Here is a 23,028-nt window from a genome sequence, read left to right on the forward strand (position 1 = left end):
GTCCTTAACTTGTAGGTTTGCCCTGCTGACAGGGATCCGCGGGACCAACGCCGAGCAGTATCCAATAAAATTGCGGCCTTCCTGAGCACAGTCTTCAGACTTCACCTGCTCAGAGCTTTTCCTCCTAGCCAATGATGCACCAGGACCCCGCCCGAGCCTGCTGTTGTGAAGCCCTGCTTCAGATCCAGCTTGCCCCCGTCATCAACCACTTTCCATCCATAAAGGTTTCTAAGTTAGAAGGTAAACTTTCCCCGGGGATAATCCTGGTCTCTGTTTTCAACTGGCGGTCCCTTGCTCATTTTGCCACTGGATTCAAGCTAGCCTGGCTGATGTGGGGTGTTACCCTGAAACCGATCCCAGGATGCTTGCTTCCGGTCCAGGGAGGACCTGGCTAGGCAGTTCGGTCTGGACTGTTCCTATGAAGCACAGGGTCAAGACAGATTTGCATATAGCCTGGTCTGAACTGGGGTGACGAAGTGAGCTAGAGAACAATGATGGATTTAACCCAGATCTGTGACTGGGGATGAGTGTTTAAAAAGTTTAAGCGCTTCATCCATCATCTCCTTGTGTTTGCTTTGTTCGCCCTAAGTTGGCAGGGTATGCCCAGATGTGGGTCCCTTGCTCACTTTGCCACTGGATTCAAGCTAGCCTGGCTGATGAGTGGTGTTACCCCGAAACCGGTCTTAGGAGGCATGTTTCTGGTCAAGGGAAGACCTGGCTTGGCAGGTCGGTCTGGACTGTTCCTATGAGGCACAGTGTTAAGACTAATTTGCATATAGCTGGGTCTGAACTGTGGTGGCAAAGTGAGCTGAAGAACGATGATGGATTCAACCCAGATCTGTGACAGGGGGGTGAGTGTTTAAAAAGTTTCAGAGCTCCGTCCATCATCTCCTTGTGTTTACTTTGAAACATAGTGTTCGGCCTTAACCTTTGACCAGTACTTTGTGCTTTTTGGCGCTGTTATCAATTCACACTTCATATCTCCGGTGCACCTTACTGAATGTTTGTTGTTTTGTTGTCATTTTATGTAATAACATATTCTCATTTTTTTCTAAATTGGTTTGGGATTTCTCTTGTGCTGTATTTTTACTTTATTACTCTTTGAGTGCTGCATAAATACTTTACACATTGCCTCCAAGTTAAGCTTGATTGATGTTTGAACTAGCTAAATGTAAACTGATAAATACGATTTTGTAAGTAAAAAATGCAGCGAAGGTTCGATTAATAAAATCTAGACCATCTTTGTTCATAGCGTCATTTTCTGTGTTGGCGGCATTGCTCTCAAGCACCATGTGGCTTGAACCACACTACATAGTGATTGGCTTTACTACAGCCGGATCTACATTTAGTTTAGATAGATGAATGGTCTTCCATGTGGGGTGACTGGAATCCATTACATGTGACGAGATGGGAATAAATGGGCAAGAAGGGCACTCCATGAAAATTTGAAAGTGATGTTTTGACACTAAGCTTGTATTTTTTAACAGAAATGTTATTTCTTTCATGTGAATAAGCTTTAATTTGGGGGTAATTGAGTTTATATTACCAAAATGAAAATCCCATTTGATGATAGCAAAATACATGCATTTTCAAAAACTGACAAGCTAATGTTATTATCATAATCGTTTCACTAACAAAGGTGTTTGAGTGGCTGTCTAGCATCTCTTTGTAATGATCAAGACAGTGACATTTCTGTATTTTTTCTTTGAACCGCTGCCCTGACAAAGGTATTTTCAGTCATATGATGTAACTGACAATCTACTTGAAATAGACAAAATAAAGGAAAAAAGTTAAATGCAGAAGTGTAAATTCATGCTATCAAATATTATACAATTCACAAAATATGCTTATCCAGCACTGCCAATGCAATCTATGTTTGTATAGACATTTCTAATGTAAATTATGCACCATTTTGCCAAGATTTCTCTTAAATGTTTTAGGGCTGATGGACCTCCAATAGTCCTGGGCATGTTAAGCCGTTCTTGGCACCCCATGAAAGTACTGGAACAATTCATAAGTACTCCCTCATGATGTATGCCATTAGAAAATGCATGTAAAATTAGGTTGTAAAATAAAAGGTTTTGCCACATGTTTTCCTAAAAATGTCAGGCTTGCTCTGTTGCCTCACTTGGTGAAATACACCAGGGAGTTAACCCTTGCAAATTTGTTTTAACATCGCCAGCTGCCATTGTCTAAATTGAAAGTTGTGGTCATGTCAGTGGGCATAAATATGTGTCCCTGTGTAAGTAAACTTGGTATCATTTTTGTATTCATATTTGTATATCACCTGCATATCACATCAGCTGTGAAATCTTTTGTTCTGCAAAGAACGGTGCATTGGCACTTTTTAAAGCTTTTTTTTTTTCAAATTTAGACACGATTATGTATGGTTTAAAAAAGAGGTCACTTGAAATTCATCAAGCTGTTACTTCACGGGGCGCTAATTAGCATAATCACAGAACTGTGCATAAAGCTTATTGACATTTTTATGCTAAAATTATACAATTTTTTGTCAGACCAAGACTGGGTATGACACTTCTAAAAGGTAAAGAGGTGATTTGCTGGGGTAAAGTATATAAGAACAAAGACACCTAATGTGTCCAGATGATCTTTTCCTATTCCTGGGTAAAATGATGGATATGCAAGTCTGGAGAACCGCTCAGATGAATTGATGATCTTCACCCCTCAGGAAAAAACGCTGGTATCCTTTGTGTTTTTATTGGACCTACTAAATCCCAAACAGTTGCCTGAGGCCACAGTCATTCCCAGGGACTTTGGCTGCTAGGCAGGGTTCCCCAGCGGTTTACAGCGCCGGGACGCCCCGTTGCTGGGGCAGCTGTGCGCTTTACAAATCTACAACATTTACATAAACGATAGGTTTCAAGAGTTTGCTTGTTTTCCCACTGTCACTCATAATCCCTTTACCCTCTTGGCCATCTTCTGCAGCTCTGCTCCACACAGGGTGCTCACTCCCCCCCTCTGCTAGTCTGCCGCTATTCCCTTTCTTCCACTCTCCCACATTGCTGTCTCATGATTTTTGGTAACCCTACCTGCATTTTTCTCCTCCTCACTCTTTGATGTCCTTGGCTTGCCCACTCTTCCTGTTCCTCCACTCTTCTATTCATCTCTCCAAAACATCTTTTCACCTGTGCTGCAGTCTTTTTAACCACTGCGGGACTAAACTTCCAATTTATTCCCTGCTTTCAAGCAGCGGTCTAATTCTTTTCCCATACCTGCTCACCAGAAGTAACCAGTCCTGACCAAGTCCTCTTCTGTAGTCCTCTTGGGAAAAAAGGTGGGATCCACGATAGGTCACTCTCTTGAGAGATAGCTCAACGCCCTTTTCAGGGCCGGAGGAAGAGCCACACATTAATTAGTATTTCCATTGGTCAAAAAATCCTTCAATGGCTCAAATTGGAAATTATGCTGATTTTTTAATGCTTCACAATATATTTCCTATTGGCAGCTCATTATAAACCTAATCTAACTTATGGGGACGTTTCACCTCCAAAGACTAATCTAACACACACTGACTGAATGGATTTAAAGTGTGCGCTTAAAGATCTTATTACATGTTTTATTTTGTGATAAAGACAACAGCATGATATAATACATGACTAGCTGGTTTATTGTGTAGAAATATTGCTCAAATAGTTACCAGCCTTGTTATATCATAAGGAGGGCTAAGGACAACCTTCTGGATTCGGTTTAACACATATTAAATTTGATTGGGTAATAAAAAGCCCCATTTAACACACTTGGAAAGCAACAAGTTTCTAACCCAAACACATGCATATTTAAAGCAAATCATAATTTTAAGAGGAAAGGAATTATCCACCCCACCCTATAACTTTAGATGCCCCCTTTGCCAGATCACATGTGACCTTTGTTACCTATTTTGCCACCAAGCCTCTCCTCTCTTCCCAAGAAGTATCTGTAATGAAAGTGTTATAATCTATAACTCTGGTACTTATGCACACAAATATATATATTAATCTTGAAAACTTCTGTACTGAACCAAGAGCAAACAAATTTAACAGTACTGGAAAGGCTGGAGAGATTCCGCAGTATACCTTTGTTATTGTGTTATGAAGACTAGGAAATAACCCTTATACATGCTTGCTTTAAAGTTCACTTCGTAGTTCAGATGAAGACGCAGATGCTTAATTTCACAAACCTTCATCGAGGAAAGGGTAGTGTGTTTCTTTTTAGAATGTGGTCATTGATTGTTTATACTTCATGGACTAATCCTCTACCATCCCTTGATCTATGAGTTCATTTTGTTTTCCTCACTATGAAGCCAATGGTACTAAAGTTTCAAATTGTCTCAGGACAAGTTATTGCCTTTACTTGTGTCAATGAATGAAGGTCATCTCTTGATGATGGTTAACTGCTCTTTGGTTTGAGGTCGCAAGGTATCCCCATTAATCAGCCATTCGCCTATACTAAACACTATAGTCATTAACCTTGATGATGTTCCCAGAGTTATGGTTGTTTTCTTCTTCAGCCTCAAGGTACATTCCAAGAGGGAGTATGTGTGAGCCACTGAAAGGTTACTTATGTGATGAAGTAGCAGAAACATCCTTTTTTGTATATTTTTTATTACAATATAATGGTCAACTCTTTTTTTTCAAAAGAGAAACATTTGTAAAAAGTAGTGGCATATTCTGACATGGAATATACAAGATAAAAGAAAGCTGTGTACAATTTAACACAACATTCAAATATAAGTTTCATCTTGAATAGATAAATTATTTAGCGCTGAAATGGACTGATGACACCTGATCAGAAATAAAAAAATCTAAGAATAATATTGAGTGTATATTAAGCGATGGTGTTCTCCAATATATACTAGACAATAACAACACGTTATTGCTTTGATTTGTGTAGCATATAACCAATTGTGAATATTGTCACTGTGTTTTCTAAGCGTATACTTAATATATAACATGTTCTGCAATTTCAGAAAGCCTAACAGAAGAATCATTTATGGTATTTTACATATGTAAAACTGAATGTTAGGAGCTAGCAATCTGGGAACGCGAACACAGCATGACCAGCTGTTCCAAAAATAAAAATGTAGGTTAATTAGCTGCTCTTGGGATATACCTATTATACTCAGGATGCGTGCTTAAAGTCTTTGAAGCATAAAGTACAAATAATGATGCAGAAAGAAAATCAAGATGCAGTTTAAGTATTGCACAAGGAAATAAAACATCAATGTTAAATGCGTACATCCACAGCATCACACTATGCTAAGAGCCCACGCGCATGCTGAATCATATCCACACCTTGGAACAATATGCAATTTAAAATCAAAACAAAAGTTTGACACTTACTCTGCACTTTATTGGCTTGCTTAATTAAACTCAAGTCCTACAAAATTAGTAAAAGAAAATAATAGCCTATATGTTACTTCAAGTGCTATTTATTAAAAATGGTAACAACATTTAGGTCAACTAAAAAAACGTGCACGTGCTTCTGAAGCCATTTGTTACAGAGTGACTGCATCATTCTTGAATGTATACGGCTCTTCTTAAAAACATGGCGTTTGCTTGTAGTGTGCACTCTGCCTAACCGCATAAGGCCCACATTCCAATGCAAGGGAGAGGTCAGGTGATGTCATGAAGAGGACATTTTAAAGGCTCCTAATTTGAGACAATACTTTGCATACCAACCTCAAAGGAATATGTGCTTGCTTGATTAGTTTTGATAGCTTTTATTGCATACTGGCCCAGTGAATGGTACTTCTCTGGAGCTGTAGGTCACGTGGTACCAGAAAGAAGCTGTGGCACTGAGGTCTTTTGGCTGAAGGATGCAATGCTGGCTGGTTGGTATAGTGCTCCAGTAGACTATGGTAATAAGTCGAATGGTGTTCCAACACCACAATGCGGTGCCTGGTGGATGTGGGTTCTGAGCCCATTTATGGGCATTATATAGGGGATGGCAGCAATGGCTACTGCTAGTACTTGCGTTCCAGGAGTCGGAAGCTCTAGTTCACTGCGGTTCCATAGCTGGCAATGAGAGATGTAATAAATGTACCAATAAAATTGTTGGAAGATTCCTTAATAAGTTGAAGTTAACATAATCATTACTGCAATATGGTTCCAATTAGAAAATTAAAGTCATAAGTTGTGGATTTGTAATCGGTATTAATATGCAGAACAGCTACTGAGTTCTAACATTCCAAAAAGGAATATGTATCCGGATGAAAGTTTTTGCCATGCAGTGTCACTTCAAGTAGTAATGTAAAATCTAGTCCATTTTGTTACTCCTGTCAAATAATTTCCTTTCAGGCACTGTAGGTAATTGTAGCACAAAGGCAGATTCAAAGCGCAGATAACAATGTGTCGAGAAATAATTCAACCCAAAATGCATACTTTCAGGCCTTCAAGAAAAGAGCAGCTACTGACAACTTGCATACTAAATACATTACACATGGAACACATTATCGTCCTTGGACATCTACAGAAGAGATACGTTGTAAATCGAATTTTATCGGAAGAGGGATTTCAGAGAGCTTCACTCATAAATCCGGCTGTGAGTTATTCCAGGGTTGAGTTCCTCACTGACAGCCACCTTGGGGAAAGCTATGTATCAACAGCAAACCAGTCTCCACAAATAAAATGCTGTGGTGTGTGTAACTAAAAACTGTCCAGCCCTAAAAACGTGGTTTTTGCTTCTTTCATTAAAGAAAAACCACTGACACAGGCAAAACATGCTACGTATGAAAATTCCTTATTTGGTACTATATATGGTGTGAAAAACTGGAATAAGATTTGAATACAGATACAGTCGCGAAAAGTAAGTAAATAAACATTTGATAGTTTTTGTTTCAAACTAAATTCATTTTTTCTTCAGGACAAACATTACTTTATATTTTAATGTAATCTTCTCATTTCACTACACTTGCTAAATAGATATTTCTGTAATCTCTGTATCAGCATAACATAAAAATATTTACAGTAAAAATGCCCTTCTGCATTGGATTTGGAAAAGCAAAGGTAAACAGGTCCAGCTCCATAGGTCTTTAGACAAATCTATTTCTAATGCCACCCCACCGGGAATAATCATTTTCCAAAACATGTGGTTGAAAAGGAAAAGGGGGTCCTGCACTTAGGCACATCTCCAGGCCAGAGCAGGCGGTCACCCTTTCTGGCCTCCCCACCTTAGATACACACCATGAAACTCACTAGCAGGTGAAGGAGTGCACAAATCTAGTTTAATTAATGAACAAACATATTCTCTAAAGTGCATTGCTATATAGAAGCTGACTTTATATTGAAATGATTTTAAAGATGAACGACCTGAATGGTCAGCTGATGCATTAAGCACATTGGATCTATGGCAGACTTTAGTGTAGAACATAGTACCCCAAGTGACTCCTCCCCCACCACCCCCAACACCTGTGGCACATGTGTGGCTTTGAGAGTTTTGTGACCAGCCTATACGATGTGGAACATACAAAATATCATAATTGCCAAAGGATTCTGTATCAAATGTTGCACTGCACGGTGCTCCGTGGGCCTATTACTATTTTGCACGTGCAGTGTTCAGTGCAAACTTAGATGCAAGTTACTAGGGCACCACTTTCATAATGTGGTTTACTAACTGCAGGTTACTCTAAACGTTAACACGCTGGTCATTTGGTTGTATTCAAGGGGTTGACTGTAGACACAATCATGCTGATAAAGAATTCTTCCAAGTTTGGTCATTGGAGAATGATCGGTAAATTATTCATACTCAGGCAAATCAATAAACTACACACCTTGCATTTACTAACAGAAAATGAAAAGCAATACAAGTATTTTTTAAAGATGTCGCAACATGTATTATTTGTCAGTTTTTTAATAATGGAAAATGCATTTAAATTGTTAATGGAGAACGGCATATACGCTACATTATACCGCCAAACACAGGCTGGTTTCTCTAAATAAGCATTAACAAGGCCATTAGGTCTCACCTCTTCTACTCATCAAGTTTGTCAATGGTTTTTGGTGATTCTGTGCAGCGTCAGCAGAAGAAATGCGGGTTGCTCATGGCATACAGCATAGGAAGAGAAAAAGAAAAGAAAAAAGGCACAAAGATGTGCAAGCATACACACGACATGATGCCGTGGCAGCCAAGCGTGATGACTTGCATGCATGCATGCTCACTACACTACGCATGTGCAAATGCCATTTCCGTTTTTTTTACTATTGTAAAACAGAGCGATAAACAAAGGAATTTGTTTGTGTGCCACAAAAACCTCTTTTTTTAAACGAAGCATCCTGGCAGCAAATGTCATCTGCTGGGCTCTCCAAACAAATGAAGATTTAAAAAAATTAAGTTGGAAGAGGTGGTGGAGCAACAGAGGAGCAGGTGAAAGAAAAAACAACACAGGGGGACATATGGGGAATGGCCTGGCAGAAATGGCGGAGTTTGAGGTGCAGAGTGCGGGAAATTAAAAGGGTGGGGTGGAGAAACAATGGACGACCTGGCACTAGGACGATGAGGTAACCACACAGCGAATGTGGGAGTGCTTGAGGGGGAGAACAACACACAAGGGAGAGACAAAGAAAACACAAGCACTCTGGTGGAATTCTTAAAGTAAAATAAAGGTGGTTCCTGAATGTAGAAAACTACAAGTCACATCCAATCAAAAGGATAGTAACGAAGCTATGCTCTAGGGAAGGGACAAATACAAGAAGAGGAAGGCAAGCCATCAAAAAGAAGCAAGCAAACAGAGTGACTAGAAAGCAAACCAATAGTAAGCACTGGCCTGGATCTAAGCCCACTGTAAGTTTTGGTATGCTCCACAAGACGCCTTTTGACAACAGACAGCTATTAAACAACACTAAGGCTTGATCCAATATGTATTAATTAAGCATGGTTTGACTGAGTTTACATTTTTTTCTTTTTATCTCTTTGGTATTATCACAGTGTTTTACAACTGTGTAACATAGAAAACGCCTATATAACTTAAGCAAAAATGCCTGCACGAACAACTAGTTTGCATTACATGGTATCTTAACAGTATCTGTAAACAGACATATTAAATTGTGGACAAATAAAAATAAAACAAAAAACGTTTTTCAACAAAAATCGGAATGTACCTAAAATGTGTATTAAATTGTGCACTTTTAAATGTCACACGATATACAGTCCAAATTAAGTATATTTTGCTAGCCCCTTTTGCTCCCATTATGTTGTATAGGAATGAATGATGCACACAACTGGACCTATAAAGCTGAAGTTCCTGAGTGACCATGGGTATGCAATGCAAATTTTATTTTCACTAAAACTTGCACATTTTTGCAGTATTTACAAATGCAATTGCCGAACGTAAACAGGTTTCAAACTTATACCCAAGTGGGGCATGCAAAAATGGTACAGAAAGTGCGATAGCCATAACAAACACCCATATAGTTACAAGATGTATGTGAGAATTGGTGGCATGTATGGAAAATAATAATTTCTAATAAAATTTGGTACACCAAATGTTTATTTAAAGTGCAGATTTTTCAAGTCACATTTATGGTTAGGAAAATGGACCTGTTAGAAATCTTTATGTTCCAAATAATTCAAATTTTACTCCATACATAGTACATTACGGCGATTTGCATGGAAATGTAAGAGATTTACCAAAACTGTACAAACTTCGCACAGGACCCAATGTCCATTATTCTTTTCATATGCTAATCATTCTTCAACATAGCTGTGTAAAGTGGCTGTTCAACTAGGACACCGTGAAGTTGTCTTCATAGGAATATTTAACTCATATCATTATCGGAATAATACTTCTGTTTTATTCCTGAACATTTCTGTTCTAGTCATCACATAACATTGTCATTAGTCGTATGTTTTACCCTCAACTCTTCTTCAACACTACTCTGAGACACTAACATTCAAGCAGTTACTTTCATTCTCATCAGCCCATAAATGTGTTCCCTACAAGAGAATAGAGCTGTGGTTTATAAAAGCCCCACTGCTATCCCACCACAGCTTTTGCCATTTAGACTACACACCAAAACAAAAACTAGTAGCGGAGCTTATAACATTGTGTAAATCAAAATGTATTTCGAGTGCTTGGTCTGTAAAGCTGAGATGTTACAATGCATCGAAAGGAGTTTCTTCCGCAAGCTGTTGGCTGTCCCAAAAAATATAGCAAATTTGATCTGTCTTGAAGAATTAGGCCTACAATATCTAGAGGATTTGATTGGAGTGGCACCCTTTCTAAAGCGGACCAAATGTTGGTTGACACCAAAAGCAGGCCTGGCAAGATCATGTATCCTTGATTGTCTAGATTTACACAATGGTGAAAAGTTACCATGGCTGGGCTATGTCAAAAAGATGTTATATATACTAGGCTTAGCAGAAATGTTTTCTGATCCACAAAAACTTGGCACACATGCAAAATCGAGAGTAAAAACAACGTTTTCATGAAGTTAAGGTGGCTGAGAGACTAGAAATGGCATAAAAAATGCAGTCCAGAGAGGCTTATGTACAAGTTGTAACTGTTAGCCTAACTGAACCCTATTTAATATGGTTTGAGAACCCAACATGTCGTCTTTTTACTTATTTTAGACGGAGTATGATTCATTTTAAGGAAGCCTTCCCAAATCAATGTCCTTGGTCTCAAGATTTACCACATTGCCGATGTAATAATGTATGGTCTCAGAGCACTTGCCACTTTGTAATGTTTCACACTTTATATTCTCATCCAAGGTCGGCTTATCTTGCACCAGTGCTACGTAGGGCAAATGTTACACAATATCGACTGCCCTAGAAGTTTTGCAAAAACTCCCCACAAAAGAGGTCAGAATGCGGTTCTAAATTTTATAAAGAAAGCCATGGGTACTAGCAAAAGGTATGAATTATTATCCTGATACAATTTTTACATATATTTCATGTTCTATAGGAAATGCTTATGTTTTATGGTCTGTAATTGATTAGCTGATATATATGTTTTTATTTAACTTCTAACATTTGTATGTAGATTGTGTTATGCTTTTATCGCTTACTGCCCAATAAAAATGCTTTGACTGACTGCACATGTACATATACTTCGATATTTGAGACTTGGAGCCTGATTTAGAGTTTGGTGGATGGGTTACTCCATCACAAACATGCATTATCCAATGGCTCTTGGAATACGGTGGATGGGAAATCTGTCACATGTGTGATGGAGTAACCTGTCCGCCGAACTCTTTATCAGTCAATACTTTGTTCTATGCATAATGTACTGCTTTGTCGTAGTGATGTGCAAGCTATCTACTACAAACATGACATACAGAATTTGAGTACTTCCATCTTATGCATCATTGCCTCCACTACATACATATTTTAATGTATGCATCACTCTGCAGAAGGTATGTCATACAAATTATCGATTTTTTGAGCGCTAGTCTGTTGAGTTCTCAAATCTGTCTTTATCATTATAGGGATATAGCTGCACACCTCGAAAAGTATACCTGGCAAAGCATAATGCAAGCATTTTCATGTTATTATTGATGACTTTTCTTTTTATCTCAAGGCCTGTTTTACGCAAAGGTAAATGATGGTCACTATGACTACATTATTGCTATGCCTGACGACTACTATCAAACTAGGATTTCCTTTCTCTCTGAACAGTCCTATCATGACAGCTATTTGAATAAAAATTAAAAAATAGGCAAAGTATTATACAGAATTGAAAGAGTAACCTGCCAGTAAGAAACCATTTGAATTAACTTTGTCATGATGCAATTTTGTAAAGTGTGCTACAACACCTTTAGGTGGCAATGATTTAATAAAGAGAGTAATAGTTGGATTCTCATGTTCAAATCATCACAAAACTAAAAGTGAGGATCCAGAACTAAACCTCCAATTAGAATGTACACCAGCACTGGCAAAGCCAATAGGTCTTGCCTATGAGACAGTTATTGGCTTTGTCAATCTTTTTTGAGGCAAAGCTAAAAGTTAGGAAAACAATGTTTTTTTAGCCATGCTGCACGGCAGCTGCAAGGTTGTACATCATGGCTAAAAGACATTGACAAAGTTAAGAGCCTCCCAAAAGCAGGACCTATTGGCTTTGCCTATGCTTGTTATGTTAGCACGGACATTACCCAAAGGGACAAGAGCATTTTAAAACAAGAGTACTCGTGGAATGGAAAGGCAGAAGCAGACCAAGCTGCAGGAAAAAAAGTTCAAATACCACTGGAGCTTTCAGAAGATGAAGTGCCCACTGATAAAAGATCTTACACGTTATAAAGCTAGTCGTCCGATTACATTTACAGTGCTCTACAATAATGCTTTATTGGTATGACAACATACACATACTGGCAACAGTTTTACACTACTTCTTATGCATATATTATTTCTTTATCGTGCTCTAAAGAAGAAACGGTACTGGCTATGGTCATCATTTGGGGGTAGTCAGGGGTCGCAGCTGTAACCTATAGCTTGCTCCCTGCTATTCCTGGCACTTCCTTGGCGACTCCTGGCCGGGGGGGGGGAGGGGACATATTTTCCTCCTCTGAAGCCAGTGGTCCAAAAGGAAGTACCAGGAGTAGCAGGGAGCAAGATGGAGGTCGTAGCTAAGGCCCCTGACAACCATAAAGGAAGAGTTACTTATCTTGGTAACAATATATCTGGTAGAGACAGTCTAGCCGCAGATTCCTTAACTTAGAATATCTCCCCAGGCGTCAGACTGGATCTGGAAAATCTTTTATCCCCAGCAATACCGCTGCATGCCGGGAGGTGGCGTCGCCTGGCTCCGTCCTGACGTCGTCCACGGAAGTGACGTCAATGGAGCCATATAAGCCACTCCCGGCATGCTGACGTCAGTTTTCTACAGGAAACTCTTCCGAGCCACAATGCGGAGCCATGCAAAAAACTGCGATAGCATAGGAACAGTGTGTGTTAAAAAAGAGCAACATTGTTGAAAAAACAACGATAAGTAACATGAAAATGAAAGAATAATCATTTGGATGAGAAACAATAGGAAGTAGAAACAGACGAAAGGAAAAAAGAACTAGAAGTTCTGTGCTAACGTAAGAAACAATGCAGTGAGACCTTCAAAGAAGGATCCCAGCACCGGTCCCTAGAATCAAAGAGGACCGAAGTTCCAAGGGTCAAAACAACATGACAACGGTAGAGCATACCGCTTGAACACATACCACAGGTCCGTGGCTGTAAGAAAAAACACTGTAATGTGTACCATCTAGGACATGTGACAACAGTGGCAGGGCCGAACCAAGAGCCTAGTGCCAACAGAGACAGAGGAGCCACCATTGAGCAAAAGCTACGGAGGTAGGCATGCTGCCAAACAAATTAAAAGGCACCACAGTGAGTGGAGAACCTGCAAAGCTATGAACACATAGAGGGCACTATCCCGAAGGAAGAGTAAGCAAGAATATCTGACACTAAGGCAAAAAGACTTTGTAAGCGAGCGCCCCAGCGGCGTGTAGAATCCACGATATACACATAAAGAGGCAGGAATGTCGCCACACGTACGTGGAGTGACAAAATCCTAATTATGGGAGTCATGCAAGCGGTCCCACGGCACAGGTGTGCTGCATAACAGGTAAGAATGCAGCAAAAACAAGAGGTCCCCGAGCGGGAAGAATCCTGGTCTCCTGTGAGACAGGCGGAAACATAGACCACCAGACTACCCATAAAGCATTGAGAGAAGGCACAGACAGAAGCCGGGTGCCAAAAGTCTACACCGCCAAAGACCGACACCATCTACCAAAATGGAGAACATCGAGAAGAATACACACACAGTAATGCCACCTAAAGAAGCACCTGTGTCAGAATGGGAGTAAGAACTCACACCCAGAAAAACATCAGGGGCGGAGCACAGATCCAGTGGCAGAAAGGCATAGACAAGAGCCACTCCTTGAGAACTAAGAATATGCACAGGACAGAAAGGGACAAACCGGACCCCGTGTCCTGCCAGAAACAAGGAACCGGAGACCGTGCCAGGGAAGACCCCCTCCCCACCCCCGGGGTGCATGTCCACCGATAGGCAAGCACAGCGAGGTTGCAGAAACACGCCAGGTTGACAAAACCCCTTAGGGAAGCAGAGATGTATTACGGACCAAGCGTAGACAACCAATTGTAACCCTTGGAGAGAAACTAATCCCATGGATCGCACCAGAGGAGACATCGTACAACAGTAGGAAGAGTCAACGTGCATCAAAAGTTCCTGGGTCCGGAAGAGTAGCAATATGATTGCCAACAAATACCCCACATAGGGTGAGGCACAACCCTACAAAAGAAGGGTCCCTCTTGAGACATGCACGTAGGCAGAGGCTCAAAAGAAAGGCAAACACAGCTTAACCATCTGTATCAGAATAAGTAAGGAAGATGGCTGAGCAGCCACACAATCCAGAACATCTGCAGCCCACAATGGGTAACAGAAAGGAAAGAGACTGCACCGTCACAAAATCAAAAATCCTCCATGAAGATTAAAACCGACGAAGACATATCTACAGGAGGCGCCTGACCACCGACTCAGCGCGGGCGTCAAAAAGAGTGACCCCATGAAACAGTAGATCCTGAACATGCTCTAGGAAAACTAAGCGCGGCAGCGTATGGCAACCGACCTGGCCATAGCATGACCCACAAAGTTCGTGGTGTCCCATGGCAGACCGAATTGAAAAGTACGCCACATCATGGCCATCACTGATTAGGCGGACCAGATCGGCACAAGAATTCTCCGGCAAGGAGTGGAGAGGCCGTTCAACAGCGTCCCAAAGTGCAACCGTAGCCTGAGCAAATACACACAACGTGTTGAGGGACCGGAGTCCCTAAGTGGCGGATGCAAACACATTGCGGCCAAATTACTCCAACCACCAAGACTCCCGAGTGGGAGAATGCAACGGAACAGGAGTGACAGAGAGCTGCTTGAAGCACAAGTCCTCCAGCTCCAGGATGGAGGGTCAAACTGGCGGGGTCATTGGGAGCCGGCCGATGGCGATGTGCCATGGCACGATCCACGGGGTACCCCGGGGAGGGCCTTGCCCACGTTCCGAGAAGGATGTCAAACAATGACTCAACAAAAGGTAACAATGGTTCTATGTTCCCCGCGCCCTAGTGGAGAATATCCAGCAAAGGCTCCGAAGGACTAGAGGCTGAGGGTGGCTCAATCCTTAAAATGTCTACAGCCGTGCAAACAGCCCTGACAAATGTCCCTCTAGCCTCCGTGGCCCCGCGAGACAGCGAGAGCCAGTCATCAGTAGGTGATGAATGCAAGCTAAACCGGCCACTTAATAGAGGCTCAGCAGCAGGATGAGTAGGCCAATGCTCCACTGGCACCTGCACTGGAGAGCAGTGAAATGACTCAGGAGATGGTGAACCCACCAACCAATAAAGCCGGAGACGGCACCGGCGTCGATCGGCGTTGAGGCGACGTTGAGCCAGCATCGTAGACCTTCGAAAAGGCCCCTACCGACAGAGCGGAGCAAGCATCGGCAACCTCTGAAAAGGCGTTGACCGCCCGAGACGAGCCAGCGACCTCCAAAAAGGTTTCGACCCCTGGAGTGTAGCCCGCATCAGCGACCTCCGAAGAGGCCCGACTTGCCGAGTCGAGCCGGCATCTGCGACCTCCGAAAAGGCCTTGACTCCTCGAGTTGAGCAGGCATCGGCGACCTCCGAAAAGGCCTCGTCCGCTCGGAGTCGGACCGGCGTTGACTCACCATTCCCGAGGTAGAAACCTGTGGGGAGAGAATACGCCGAAGCGGTGTTGTGCACCGCACCACAGCCACCTCCAGCGATGCCGCAGGGAGCCTCGGAAGGCTGTGCAACGTTGCTACGGAAGGGCTAGATGTTGTGGGATGCCCCTCCGGGCCATGTCCAGATGTAGCGGCGACTCTGGTGTCAGAGTCAGGGCACTCGGTTGGAGCAGAGGGTAAACCTACCGGCGGTGTCCCAACCGGAGTGGGGCTCGGAAGCGCGCTAGGGAGGGGGAAGCAAAAGCTTACCGGCGGCGACTATGGTGACAGTCAGGGCACTCGGTTCGAGCCGAGGGTAAACCTGCCAGCGGTGTCCTAACCGGAGTCCCTACCCCCCCCCCCTGTGGGGCCCAGAGGCACTCCGGGAGGGGGGGCAATGCTTACCTGAGGTAGGCAAATGATGGCCACATGGATGACTCTGCTGGAGAAGCAGATCTGCGTCACGAGGGGTCCGTTCGGGACATCTGGCAGACAGCAGCTTCATGTGGCGTTCCCACAGTGATTGCGGCCGCAGCTGGCGGCAAACATCGCACTCCACAGAGTCATGGTGCTCTCCTAAACACCATATTCAGATGTTGTGAGGGTCCGTCGCTGACATCCGTCGCGAGAAGGACCGGAACACACTGTTCCTGGACGCGAAAGGCATCGAAAAGGCCTGTAATAAACAATAACAGGCCCAAGGGATTACTTTCCCGGATCCGCGTTAGGACGCAGAAAAGAAGAAAACTGATATCAGCATGACAGGAGTGGCTTATATGGCTCCATTGATGCCACTTCTGTGGACGATGTCAGGACGGAGCCAGGCGACGCTACCTCCAGGCGTGCAGAGGTATTGCTGGGGTAAAATATTTTCCGGATCCAGTCTAACGCCTGGGGAGATATTCCAAGTTAAGGAATCTGCGGCTAGATGTCTCTATCAGATATGACGTCTATGGGAAAGGCTCTGTATGGTTTCTGTCCTTTGTGAAGATTTTCTGGGTTTAGGAAGCCAGTGCTTATATTACCACATGAGCAAGACAGTGACCTAGTTTACACAAGGACTCACTAGGAGATGAAGTATTGATGTGGAGGAAGGCACCTACAACATTATACCGAAAGAGTCAGAAACAGACTCTAAAATCAACTGGGGCTTCTAACACTTCCAAGAAAATTTATTTTGCTGCAAGTTAATTCTGAAATTGTTTCTGATATTTCCATGTGTTTTCTTGGGATTCTGTAAAGCTTTTCTTCCTCATTTTTGCTTGAGGCATCTTGTTTCTTCCCAAGCAGCTGCAGAAAGAACATGTATCACTGTTTCTGCTTTTCGCAGATTGGGCAGGTATAATGGCTATGTTTTTCCCATTGCGGTGATGCAGAGAATAGACTCACCAGGTTTCCACAACAATAATCCGACGGGGCAAACAAGAATGAAAAAAAAATACAATAAAAAAGAACCTCTTTCTGAGAAAAAGCAGCGCAAGGACACCAATAAAGAAATGAATCAGTACTCGGTCCATGCTCCACCTAAGGTACAAACGTGAAGGGGAAGTGAGCCTGCACGCACTAACCAATGAGAAGCATAGAACTGAAAGTGAAAATGAATTCAACCAATGAATAGCAATGGGCGGGCTTTAAGACCTGTATGTAAACAAAATGTCTTGTAAGCAACTATGAATGTGCTGCTCAGGTGAGATATAGAAACCTTTTCATCTCTGTTTTAGCACCATCGTCAGTAACTGAAACCAGATCATTTTGAGTTTTGACTGTAGACAAGATGGACTAGCAAGTTAATCACAATGGTCCTTAAAAGGATGCAAATTACTGACTTCTAGGTCACTCACATCGACCAGCACCCTTGATGTGCTTGCCTTCGTGAGGGACCTGCAGGTAAGAAGTTTGCATCCTTTCGAGGTCTATTGCATTGGGTTAGATTAACACACTTTATTTACAGATCCTAGAAATTAGCAAAACATAGGTATTATATGGTATATAAAACCCATGCTGTTATTTGTATTTGCTGTCTCCATTACACAAGAGCCAACATACATTCATGTATGGCGCTGAAGAGTCTTTTTTACTGTGTTAGTGCCTAATGAGCTGTAATGGGCATTCATTACTTGATGAGCTGCTTTATGTGAAACGCTTATTCAAAAGCTGTGTTTAGTTTTATGGAAAAAACATGTAATAATTCATTAGGGTGTTATACATTGAATACCTTCATATAAACTAAAGATATCTAACAGCTATGATTGAATTGAATGTTAAGGTTTTTTGCATTACAGAAGAAATACCTCTGCTGCTGTTCCTAGTGCAAGATTGTTGTTTCTAAGCAACACTATTTTCCCAGATCAAACATGACAGTAGGTGATTTGCGTAAAGGTTCAGTGCTTTTTCTGCTCTTACTTGTTCTGCATCATGTTCATTATGACCCAGTCGGATGGATACACATTCTTCCCAATGAGATTCTTGAACATGATGAATGTCTCCATCAAAAAGTCCTAAAGTAGGAGGAAAACATAAAAAAAACACAACCATGTAAAAACGTTCCCAACAGACTACATAAATCTCTGTCGGTTGAGTATTACGTACCAAAGATAGCCAAGTTTTGGCTTGTTAAAAACAGAACGAATGAGGCAGTCTGTAGGCTTTGCATATCTTGTGCAGATATTTCTGATTACAATTGTTATTAATAAAGAAGGCAATGAGTGGCTATCTTTGAAAGCTTCAATGCTGGGCAAACTCCATGTAGGTTTCTTTGGGTACCACACGCATCATACCTGTGACAGAAGTCAGAGTGCACCCTCAGATCCAGTTCCTTTCAGTCTGTGAATATTTCTCACAGTGTTGCATTGAGGCAACATAGAGGGAATGCCGGGAGGGCGCACAGGAATGATTTTGACATATTTAGGACGACCTCTGCAAGGGCATTAGGAATGTATTACCTCTTTGCATACTACCTTCCACTTCAATGAATGCAAAAAGAGACAAATGGCTGTTTTTTACCCCCCCCCCCTCCCTCCGCTATCAGCCACGTTTAGAATTTTCAATGACAACAGCCTTGCTTTTTCCCCACAAAGCGATATTACCAGCATGATGGAAACAACATTAGAGGGAAAGTGCTTTGTTGTAGAATTTACCCCGTCTTTTTGTCCAGCTATTCTGCTTCCTTCAACACTACCTTTGTGACAAGAAATTCTTGCCACCACCATCTTTAATTACAACCTTGTGACTGGGTCAACATTTCACCCCCCTGACTCTTCTACCCACTGGAAACATGTGGGTCGAGAAAATATACACTCAAAACGAAGATACATTTCCAGGTCCAAAAATGCAAATAGCTTCTAGTGCACTGGGAATCATATGGCCTTTCTTTAGCAGTCTGCCATTTTTTATGTGTGAGAGTGTCACAGATGTGATGGTGTCATAAATTGAACAGCTGATCAAATGTCATTTACAGTAGGATTATGGCCATTAAATGAGTGTTCCTCATGGTGAAACCCCAAGAGCTGTGTTAGAATCGGAATCCCCTACTGCTCCTAGCCAATCCATGAGTTGGAGAAATAAAGGGGACGGGGTTTGACAGAACATCTGCATGTATGGGGAATTTAGGGGAACCAATCACAGCGCTGCATTGCAGCGTTGTCATTGGCTTAGGGAGCCCGGGTGCTTCCTTAGGCGGTGGCTGGCGATGCGACCAGCATGTATGCTTTCCTTATGTCTTCTTTATTTTTTTATCTTCTACCCACAGTCGGCCCCCGCCACCGATCCCTACCAGCTGCCACTGCTACAGCTTATTACTTCCTTTCTTTCATGGTGTGTTAGGCACACTTTTATTTTTGAAGGCATGTCTTGCTTGTAACACAATGTACAATGTTCATCAAAGTTAGCTGGCACAGGGTCCTAGAACTATACCGACTATGTAGCTGGTAGAGCTTTTTCTTAAATGATCCTTCTTGAGAGATTATTCCAGAATTATTGCCCTTTAGTCTGCCTCACACTAAATTGCTCATTTGCTTGATGCTCATCTGCATGCAGAACGTCATATACTATGTGGTACATGCAGAACATTGTCTCTCTGAGGTTTTTTCTCACTCACTTATATGCCTAGTTGCCTTACTTACATAGATGCTTCCATGATTGACGGGCTTTCTATGTGATTCTACTCTAGATTCTTTTTGTCCAGGATTACTGCAATGAATTACAAGAGACCAGTTTTTTTTAGCAGATTGTTGCCTTTCACCGTCATGATGAAGACCCCAGGTGACTCAGTTTAAGATGTTGAAACATTGACTGTTTGGTTCCACTTATAATATTGGATGATATTTGAACCTGAATGTACAGATTATTGGGTTTTTAAAAAGACTGTGTCCTATGGGTAGGGACCCATTATACACATTGTAAATTTCATCAATCAGATATGTGCTTGTACTGCTCACTTTTATCCACTTTACAATGCGTCGTCACTTGGAGCACCTGCATTGGTTTGACTATTACTGAGTAACCATTGGACTTAAGTTATGATATTTGAATACAAAAAAATCAGTCATCATTTGTGTATAATGGTTTTATTATGGAATTATGATGTCTCGGGCTACTTACACCATGTACTAACTAATGGATTTAATGACTCTTCGGGTAACACTGTTCTGTATAAATGTTTTAAAATAATAATAATAATAGTTCATTTGTAGAGCGCCTGGCTACCCCAAAAGGTGCGTCCCCGCTCTAGAAGCATATCAGCAAGAGGAGACTGCTGGGCTAATGTTTATACAGCCAGGTTTTCAGTCCTCTGCGGAAGATAGGTTCGGATTTCTCTGCACATAGCCAAAGAGGAAGTGTATTCCAATTCTTGGCCGCTAGGTAGCCAAAGGATCGAGCGCCCATCCTAGCTTTCCTTATCCTGGGGACCTTGAGCAGGTATGCTCCTGTGGATCTTAGCAGGCAGCTGGGATTGTACGGAATGAGAAAGTCATGCAGGTAGCTGGGGCCTTTCCCTTGTAGGCTCTTATGACAGAAACACATGGCTTTAAAGAGGACTCTTTTCTCGATAGGCAGCCAGTGTAGAGAGCCAAGAGCTTTTGTCGAGGAAGCACGGCTAGAAAGATTAAGAACCAGGCGTGCTGCTGCTTTTTGGATGCGTTGGAGGTGCATCATGCAGGCTTTTGGTGCCCCTAGATAGAGGGCATTCCCGTAATCAAGTTGTGAGATCACCAGGGTGTGAACTAGGGTTTTCCTAGCAGATACAGGGAGGAAGTCAAGGGTTTTTTTCAGCATCTTCAAGGTGCTGAAACATCTCCCTGCCACTTTCCTGGTTTGGGACTCATAAGAGAGTTTGGGGTCGAGCCATACTCCAAGGTTTTTAACCTCGGCTTTGGGCTCAGGGATAGGTCACAGTGTTTGAGGCCACCAGGCTGTATCCCAGATGGAAGGTGATTTCCCCACAATCATGACCTCCGTCTTGTTACCAGGGTCACCACAAGCTGAGTGTCATCAGCATACGACACCATGGAGATCTTTTAGTTGGCCAGGGGTCCAATGTATATATTAAAAAGGGTGGGACTCCTTGGTGAAGTGGTAGGGTTTTTGAGCTATGGGGCTTTTGTACAATTTGGAAACTGCGATCTTCCAGGAAGGACCGCATCCACTTTAGCGCTACCCCCTTCAGACCGCACACCTTTAAGCGTTGGATGAGGAGCTTGCGGGATACCGTGTCGAAGGCGGCACTTAGGTCCAGGAGAGCCAAGGCCACCATCTGACCAGCATCCGCTCGCCTCCGTAGTGTCTCTTTTGCAAAAAGGAGAGCGGATTTGGTCAAGAAGGATGCTCTAAAGTCAGACTGCTTCGGATGAAGGAGGTTCTGTGTATTGATATGCTCCACCAACTGCTTGTTCACAGCCTTTTCAGTGAGTTTAGATATGTAGGGGAGCAGGGAGATAGGACGTAGGTTCTCCAGTAGCTCGGGGTTGGCTGAGGGCTTTTTCTTTAGAGGTATATCAATCGCGTTTCCATGCCATCGGAACCTCTCCACATTTCAAGGATGTGTTTATTAGTTCATGTATTTTGGGCATTATAAGTTCAATGCCCTCCTTTAATCTGTTCGGTGCCGCTGGGTCATCGGGAGAGCCCGATTTGATTTGTTGAGTCATTTCCTTGAGCACCAATACGGGTGGGGTGAGGAACTCACGGAAGGGTGTCAAGCAGATCTCATTAGATTCCTCATTAGGATCACTGAGGCCGTTGCGGGCATCCTCAGGGAAGGAGTTCTATATAGTGGACACTTTTTGGAGAAAGTAGTCTGCAATTACATTGCAATGCTCTTCAGAGGTGCTTGGTGTCGTGAGTGTTCTCTCCAGGGACGAGAGTTCTTTCAGCTCCTTAGAGGAATTCTCTGCCATGTCAATTCTCTCTTTATAGTACATGGAGCACCTCTTTTTGAGGAGGGAGTGGTATTTGTTCTGTGCTGCTTTGTAAGCTTCTTTCGAGTCTTTGGAGAAAGCTATCCTCCAATTTCGTTCTAGGCGCTTACATCCCTGTTTGGCTATACTGAGCTCATCGTTAAACCAGGGTGTGGATTTGAACCCACGCTTAGGGGGCTTTCTGGTCCAGGGAGCTGCTTCGTCAAGTGCCTCCGTTATCCCCTTATTTATTGACATGTTCGCCAGATTGACATCGCTGTCCAGCAGAGGTGGAGTTTTTTTAAGTGCATTGGAAAAACTCTCATGCTTAAACTTGAACCAGTTTCTGCGTGGACGGGTCTGATCAATGTTTTTCACCAGGGGTTGTTTGGGTGGAGGTATACAAAATTCTATGAGGTGATGTTCGGACCACGGAACAGTACTAGGTTGTTCCACCATCAGCCCCGGGTGATTAGAAAAAATGTGGTCTAGCAGGTGGCCTGCACGGTGTGTTGGTGCCAAGGATTTAGGTTCGAGCTGTATGCTGACAAGTTCTTTGCATAGAAATTGTGTCTCGGTTTTGAGGTGGTCTTCTATGTGGAGATTAAAATCTCCCAGGACTAGGAGATTGTTATATTTAAGAGCCAGCTGGGTCGCCAGATCCGTGAGATTGACTATGAAGTCATTGAGTGGCTCATGTGGGCGATAGATTAAGAGACTATGTGTTGTGGTCTCATTACTTCTTAGGCTAAAAAAAGCTGCCTCTGAGTTACCAATTTGAGCTTTCTCAAGTGTGCAATTGAGGGATAAGTGGAAAATTATAGCTATTCCACCTCCACGGTTTTTTATACGGTCTTGTCTGAGCATACCGTAGTTATTAGGGAGTGCCTCAAGTATGTTGGGGGCTGAATCTTCACTGAGCCAGGTTTCTGTGAGGAACATAGCCTCAGGTTGGT

At 42.5% G+C, this 23,028-nt stretch overlaps 1 protein-coding gene across 2 annotated transcripts in view; it reads right to left on the reverse strand.

Annotated features, from left to right (window-relative positions):
* DOCK1 (dedicator of cytokinesis 1) overlaps positions 1-23,028 on the reverse strand; it is a 1,163,810-nt gene that overhangs the window by 491,504 nt on the left and 649,278 nt on the right. For both annotated transcript variants that reach the window (XM_085606236.1, XM_085606235.1), the window contains exon 29: positions 18,081-18,175. In XM_085606236.1, coding sequence (XP_085462362.1) covers positions 18,081-18,175 — 95 coding nt within the window. The remainder of the gene's footprint in view (positions 1-18,080; positions 18,176-23,028) is intronic.

The sequence above is a fragment of the Triturus cristatus genome, chromosome 1_2 (genome assembly GCF_964204655.1).
Source record: "Triturus cristatus chromosome 1_2, aTriCri1.1, whole genome shotgun sequence".
Taxonomy (NCBI): Eukaryota; Metazoa; Chordata; class Amphibia; order Caudata; family Salamandridae; genus Triturus; species Triturus cristatus.